Below are 7,689 nucleotides of genomic sequence, written 5' to 3'. Positions count from 1 at the left end.
GAGAGAACATTAGAAGGAGACAGAGTAGACAGGATGGACTCCAGGGAGGTATGGGGACCCAGGTTCCTCAGGATCAGAGCTGGAGAGAGGAGAGATGGGGAAGAGGAGAGAGAGAGAACATTAGAAGGAGACAGAGTAGCAAACAGGACGGAGTCTGGAGAAGTATGGGGACCCAGGTTCCTCAGGATCAGAGCTGGAGAGATTGGTTGAGAGCGAGGGGGGAGAGAAGGTAAAGGAAAGAGACAGGTCCAGTGCCTTCAGACCGTATTCATATCCCTTCGACTTATTCCACATTTTGTTGTGTTAAAGCCTGAATTCCCAATGGATAAAATGAAGCCTGAATTCCCAATGGATAAAATGAAGCCTGAATTCCCAATGGATAAAATGAAGCCTGAATTCCCAATGGACAAAGTGAAAACATGTTTTTAGAAATTTGAGCAAATMTATTGAAAATGAAATACAGAAATATCTAATTTACAGAAGTATTCACACCCCTGAGTCAATAGCTTATAGAAGCACCTTTGGAAGCGATTAGAGCTGTGAGTCTTTCTGGGTAAGTGTCTAAGAGCTTTCCACACCTGGATTGTGCAACATTTTCCCATTATTCCTTTAAAAATTCTTCAAGCACTTTCAAATTGGTTGTTGATCATTGCAAGACAACCATTTTCAGGTCTTGCTATAGATTTTCAAATGGATTTAAATCAAAACTGTAACTCGGCCACTCAGGAACATTCACTGTGTTCTTGGTAAGTAACAGTGTATATGTGCCCTTGTGTTTAAGGTTATTGTCCTGCTGAAAGGTGAATGAATCCCCCAGTGTCTGATGGAATTTTTTAGCTTAGCTCCATTCTTTTTATTTTTTATCCTGAAAAACTCCCCTGTCCTTAATGATTYCAAGCATACCCATAACATGATGCAGCCACCACTATGCTTGAATATATGAGAGTGGTACTCAGTCATTTGTTGTATTGGATTTGCCCCAAACATACAACTTTTTATTCAGGACAAAAAATGAATTGCTTTACATTATTTTTTGCAYTATTACTGTAGTGCCTTGTTGCAAACAGGATGTATGTTTCGGAATAGTTGTATTCTGTACAGGCTTCCTTCTTTTCACTCTGTCATTTAGGTTAGTATTGTGGAGCAACTACAATGTTGTTGATCCATCCTCAGTTTTCTCCTATCACAGCCATTAAACTTTGTAACTGTTTTAAAGTCACCATTGGCCTCATAGTGAAATCCCAGAGCGGTTTCCTTCCTCTCCGGCAACTGAGTTAGTAAGGATGCCTGTATATTTGTAGTGACTGGGTGTATTGATACCATCATCCAAAGTGTAATTAATAACTTCACCATGCTCAAAGGGATATTCAATGTCTGCTGTTTTTATTTTTACCCATCTATCAATAGCTGCCCTTTGAGAGGCATTGGAAAACCTCCCTGGTCTTTGTGGTTGAATCTGTGTTTGAAATTCACTGCTTGACTAAGGGACCCTACAGAMAATTGTATGTGTGGGGGTACAGAGATGAGGTAGTTATTKAAACATCATGTTAAACACTWTTATTGCACWCAGAGTCCACGCAACTRATTACGTGAATGGTTAAGCAAAATTTTACTCCTGAACTTTTGGCCAAGGTAGGCGTGCCATAACAAAGGGGTTGAATACTTATTGACTCAAAACATTATTATTATTATATTTTTTTGTAAAAAATAATAATTCTAAAAACATAATTCCACTTTGACATTATGGGGTATTGTGGGTAGGCCAGTGACAAAAAAAATCTCAATTTCATCCATTTAAAATTCAGGCTGTAACACAACAACATGTGGAAAAAGACAAGGGGTGTGAATACTTTCTGAAGGCCCTGTGTATGACCGTTAATGAGGTACAATAAACCAATAACAACATATTTTGGTACATCTTCAAATCATAAACAGATATTTCACTACAAACCAAATGACAGAAAATGGTGGTGTCATAGATAGAGAGAGACCTACAGAAAAAGAGAGATAGAGAAAGATACATAGAACATCTAATAAAATATTTAGAACAGAGAAAACAGGGTGACTGGAGTCTTTGACAATTTTTGGGGCCTTCCTCTGACACTGCCTGGTATATAGGTCCTGGATGGCAGGAAGCTTGGCCCCAGTGATGTACTGGGCCATACACACTACCCTCTGTAGCGCCTTACGGTCAGATGCCGAGCAGTTGCCATACCAGGCGGTGATGCAACCGGTCAGAATGCCCTCGATGGTGCAGCTGTAGAACTTATTGTGGATCTGGGGACCCATGCCAAATTTTTTCAGTCTCCTGTGGGGGAAAAGGCGTTGTCGTGCCCTCTTCATAACTGTCTTGGTGTGTTTGGAACATGATAGTTTGTTGGTGATGTGGACACCAAGGATCTTGAATCTCTCGACCCGCTCCACTACAGCCCCGTCGACGTTAATGGGGGCTTGTTCGGTCCTCCTTTTCCTGTTGTCCACAATCATCTCCTTTGTCTTGTCCTGGCACCCTATAGGCTGTCTCATCGTTGTCGGTGATCAGGCCTACCACTGCTGTGTCGTCAGCAAACTTAATAATGGTGTTGGAGTCGTGCCTGGCCATGCAGTCATGAGTGAACAGGGAGTACAGGAGGGGACTGAGCACGCACCCCTGAGGGGCCCCTGTGTTGAGGATCAGCGTGGTGTTACCTACCCTTACCACCTGGGGGCGGCCCGTCAGGTAGTCCAGGATCCAGTTGCAGAGGGAGGTGTTTAGTCCCAGGGTCCTTAGCTTATTGATGAGCTTTGAGGGCACTATGGTGTTGAACGCTGAGCTGTAGTCAATGAACAGCATTCTCACATAGGTGTTCCTTTTGTCCAGGTGGGAAAGGTCATTGGGGAATGTGATTGGGTCATCTGTGGATCTGTTGGGGCGGTATGCGAATTGGAGTGGGTCTAGGTTTTCTGGGATGATGGTGTTGATGTGAGCCATGACCAGCCTTTCAAAGCATTTCATGGCTACAGACATGAGTGCTACAGGGCGGTAATCATTGAGACAGTTTACCTTGGCGTTCTTGGGCACAGGGACTATGGTGGACTGCCTGAAACATATAGGTATTACAGACTCGGTCAGGGAGAGTTTGAAAATGTCAGTCTCTACTAGTCTCTAGTACACATCCTGGTAATCCGTCTGGCCCCGCGGCCTTGTGAATGTTGACCTGTTTAAAGGTCATGCTCACATTGGCTACGGAGAGCGTGATCACAGCTGGTGCTCTCATGTATGGTTCAGTGTTGCTTGCCTCGAAGCGAGCATTAAAGGCATATAGACCGTCTGGTAGGCTCGCGTCATTGGGCAGCTCGCGGTTGGTTTTCCCTTTGTAGTCCATAATAGTTTGCAAGCCCTGCCACATCCGACAAGCGTCAGAGCCGGTGTAGTAGGATTCAATCTTAGTCCTGTATTGACGCTTTGCCTGTTTGATGGTTCGTCTGAGGGCATAGCTGGATTTCTTATAAGCGTACGGATTAGTGTCCCTCTCCTTGAAAGCGGCAGCTCTAGCCTTTAGCTCGGTGTGGATGTTGCTTGTAATCCATGGCTTCTGGTTGGGATATGTACGTACGGGAACGACGTCGTCGGTGCACTTAATGATTAAGCCAATGACGTGAGGTGGTATACTCGTCAATGCCATTGGATGAATCCCGGAACATATTCCAGTCTGTCCTAGCAAAACATCCAGTCTGTGCTAGCAAAACATCCAGTCTCCTGCGGTGGATAACTGGTTTAGGCGTGCCGAGGAGACATGGGAGGTCGTCCATGTTCACCTCCAGCGTACCGCGCTTCGCCAGAAGACCATCGCGGACCGTCACCGCAGTGAGACCCTGGTGTTCTGGCTCTCGACCCGAAACCTGCCCCTCCGCCTGCCCTGCCAGAAGCTGGGTCCGCAGTTTGTGGGGCCATTCAAAGTCCTGAGGAGAGTGAACGAGGTGTGTTACAGATTACAGCTTCTCTCTGATTACCGTATTAACCCCTCGTTCCATGTGTCTCTCCTCAGGCCGGTGGTGGCTAGTCCGCTCCAGGAATCTGAGGTGCGGGAGGTTCCTCCGCCCCCTCGGGACATCGTACCATCCTCGATTCGAGGCGTCGGGCGGGGGGCCTTCAGTACCTCGTGGAGTCGGAGGGGTACGGTCCGGAGGAGAGGTGCTGTGTCCCGGTTGCGGATATTCTGGACCCTTAACTGCTACGGGAGTTTCACAGTCGCTGACCGGATCGCCCTGCGCCTCGCCCTCCGGGTCGACCATGAGGCCGGTGTCGGCGTCGGGGGGGGGGGTACTGTCACAGCTTCCATCGAAGTCGGCTCCTCTCCTTGTTCGGGCGGCGTTCGGCGATCGACGTCACCGGCTTTCTAGCCATCGCCGCTCCATTTTTCATGTATCCATTTGTTTTGTCTTGTTTCCATACACACCTGGTTTTCATGATCTAATCACACTGCATGTATTTCGTCCTCTCTTCCCCTCCATGTCTTCGTGTTGTTTGTTTATTGTTATGTGAGATGTTCACGCACTAGACTTCTGTACATGTTCCGTGTTTTCTTTTGGGCACTTTGATGTCATTTTGTGCCTGTTTCTTGACCGGAATGAAAGTGCGCCTGTTAATTAAATCTACTCTGCTCTCCTGCACCTGACTTCGCCTCCCGTACACAGCCTTAACAATAAAGGCACAGTCAACTTAGTGTATGTAAACTTCTGACCCACTGGAATTGTGATACAGTGAACTATAAGTGAAATAATCTGTCTGTAAACAATTGTTGTAAAAATGACTTATGTCATGCACAAAGTAGATGTCTTAACCGACTTGCCAAAACTATAGTTTGTTAACAAGACATTTCTGGAGTGGTTGAAAAATGAGTTTTAATGACTCCAACCTAAGTGTATGTAAACTTCCGACTTCAACTGTATATAGACATAATATGACATTTTAAATGTCTTTATTATTTTGTCATTTTTGTGAGTGTAATATTTACTGTAAATGTATTATTGTTTATTTCACTTGTGTTTGTTATCTACTTCACTTGCTTTGGCAATGTAAACATTTGTTTCCCATGCCAATAAAGCACCTAAAATGTAAAATGAGAGAGAGAGACTTACTGTCGTTGGCCACCTCAGCCTGCTGTGTATCAGCTCCCCCTGCCCCGGCCTTGCCCCCGGCCCTGGGAGTGGTGACGGCAGTAGAGGTGGTAGCAGCTGGCTGGTAGAGGGCAGGGAGGGGCAGTAAGCCATCCTTCTGATGCCCCCCCAGGGGTAACTCCCTCAGCTGGGGCAGTTTCAGCTCTGCCTCTAAAGGTAACACACAGTCAGATATCCCAGTGGACAACACAAAACACATCTGTGTTTATCATCGGGTGTTAGGTGCACCGTATCTGATTTTACCTGATTTAGAAACACCACATTTAAAGCACTTCTCTCTCCTCTTGAAGTTCTGAACCCCACACTGTTAAAACAGCAACAGAGGTGATCAGTACCAGTGACAAAGGAGAACAATATGGGAACACACACAGTGAGGTTGTTAGCTGTTGTTGTACCTTGTTACAGAGCCAGTCCTCATTGGCGCGTGGTTTAGGGTCACTGTAGTGCATAGACACCCTCTGGCCTAGGATAGACAGAACCCTCTGAAAGAGAGAGAGAGAGACAGGCAGAGAGAGAAAAAGAGAAAGAGAGATAGACAGAGAAGACCAAGAGAGAGAGAGAGAGAGAAGACCAAGAGAATGAGGGAGACAGAGGGAGAAAGAGACAAAGAGAGAGAGAAACAAATAATGATTATCATAGATAAGTGGGTCACATTCTAGAGAGAGAGGAGCCCACTCACAAGAGGGCAGAATGAGAGAGAGATGTTTCCCATGCCAATAAAGCCCATTGAATTGAATTGAGAGAGAGTGGGAAACAAAGTGAAAGAGAGAAGAGTGGGAAAGAGAGGAGAGAAGAGAGGGAAAGAGAGGAGAGAAGAAGGGGAAAGAGAGGTGAGAAGAGAGGGAAAGAGAGGAGAGAAGAGAGGGAAAGAGGTGAGAAGAGAGGGAACATGTAACTTAATTACACCATTGTTGTTCAATGAAACATGTAACTTAATTACACCATTGTTGATTGAATGAAACATGTAAACTAACTGACACCATTGTTGTTAAATGAAACATGTAACGTGACTGACACCATTGTTGTTAATGAAACATGTAACATGACTGACACCATTGTTGTTAAATGAAACATGTAACTGACTGACACGCATTGTTGTTAAATGAAACACGCAGAGTCATAAAGTGGGACTACAGTATCACATGACTTAATCAAATGATGTAGGTGGGAGATATATTTTAAACCACAGACCGTTCCCACTTGTGCACGCTCCTCCTCACCATTGCTGCGTTGTGCAATATACCGTATGAATATTGAATGGTGATACTGTCTTGTTTTCTACTGGTTGTGTTGCCAGGTTGGGGGGTGGGGGTCAGGTTGGCTAACACTGTGACCAGGGTTCCCTTAAGGGGGGGGTTTGACAAAACACACACTCTCTCCCACACACACACACCACACACACACACACACACACACACACACACACACACACACACACACACACACACACACACACACACACACACACACACACATACACGGCTAACAGGGTGGCCGATCGACACACACATTACAGCTCTCCGTCCGTCCAATTTCCCTTGAGCTGAAGGTTTACATTTCTCTTTGTCCTCATTTTTCTCTCTTTCCCTCTCTTCTCCTCTCTTTCCCTCTCTTCTCTTCTCTCCTTCCCTCTCTTCTCTCCTCTCTTTCCTCTCTTCTCTTCTCTCCTCTCTTTCCTTTCTTCTCACCTCTTTCCCTCTCTTCTCACCTCTTTCCCCTCTTCTCTCTCCCTCTTCTTCTCTCCTCTCTTTCACTCTCTTCTCTCCTCTCTTTCCCTTCTTCTCTCCTCTCTTTCCCTCTCTTCTCTCCTCTCTTCCCTCTCTCTCTCCCTCTTTCCCTCTCTTCTCTCCTCTCCTCTCTTTCCCTTTACTTCTCCCCTCTTTCCTTTCTTCTCTCCTCTCTTTCCCTCTCTTCTCTCCTCTCTTCCCCTCTCTTCTCTCCTCTCTTTCCATCTTCCTCTTCCTCTCTTTCCTCTCTTCCCTCTCTCTCTCTCTCTTTCCCTCTCTTCTCCCCTTCTTTCCCTTTCTTCTCACTTCTTTCCCTCTCTTCTCTTCTCTCCTCTCTTTCCCTTCTTCTCTCTTTCCCTTTCTTCTCTCCTCTCTTTCCCTTTCTTCTCTCCTCTCCTTTCCTCTCTTCTCTCCTCTCTTTCCTCTCTTTCTCTCTCTTTCCCTCTCTTCTCCCTCTCCTTCCCTGTCTTCTCCTCTCTTTCCTTTCTTCTCACCTCTTTCCCCTCTTCTCACATCTGTCCTCTCTTCTCACCTCTTTCCCTCTCTCTCTCCTCTTCTCTTCCCTCTTTCTCTTCCTCTCTCTCCTTCTCTCTCTCCTCTCTTTCTCTCTTCTCTCTCTCTTTCCTCTCTTCTCTCCTCTCTTTCTTCCTCTCTCTCCCTCTTTCTCCTCCTTCTCCCTCTCTTTCCTCTCTCTCTTCTCTCCTCTCTTTCCCTCTCTTCTCTCTCTCTTTCCCTCTCTTCTCCCCTCTCTTTCCCTCTCTTCTCTTCTCTCCTCTCTTTCCCTTTTTTCTCTCCTCTCTTT

General features: G+C 45.8%; 2 protein-coding genes across 2 annotated transcripts in view; both read right to left on the bottom strand.

Moving 5' to 3' along the window:
• LOC111979465 (RNA-binding protein 10) overlaps nt 1-5,784 on the bottom strand; it is a 12,285-nt gene extending 6,501 nt beyond the window's left edge. The window contains exons 1-4 of the mRNA XM_024010031.2: nt 5,556-5,784; nt 5,404-5,464; nt 5,122-5,310; nt 9-79 (exon numbers count right to left, since the gene is read on the bottom strand). Coding sequence (XP_023865799.2) covers nt 9-79; nt 5,122-5,310; nt 5,404-5,464; nt 5,556-5,609 — 375 coding nt within the window. The 5' untranslated portion in view covers nt 5,610-5,784. The remainder of the gene's footprint in view (nt 1-8; nt 80-5,121; nt 5,311-5,403; nt 5,465-5,555) is intronic.
• A 697-nt stretch (nt 5,785-6,481) lies between these two features.
• LOC139029328 (keratin, type I cytoskeletal 9-like) overlaps nt 6,482-7,689 on the bottom strand; it is a 10,605-nt gene continuing 9,397 nt past the window's right edge. The window contains exon 3 of the mRNA XM_070449059.1: nt 6,482-6,487. Within this exon, the coding sequence (XP_070305160.1) occupies nt 6,482-6,487 (6 nt within the window). The remainder of the gene's footprint in view (nt 6,488-7,689) is intronic.

The sequence above is a fragment of the Salvelinus sp. IW2-2015 genome, linkage group LG19, assembly GCF_002910315.2.
Source record: "Salvelinus sp. IW2-2015 linkage group LG19, ASM291031v2, whole genome shotgun sequence".
In the NCBI taxonomy this organism is placed as follows: Eukaryota; Metazoa; Chordata; class Actinopteri; order Salmoniformes; family Salmonidae; genus Salvelinus; species Salvelinus sp. IW2-2015.
Note: the sequence above shows the minus strand (reverse complement) of the source record. Positions and strands in the feature narration are given on the sequence as shown.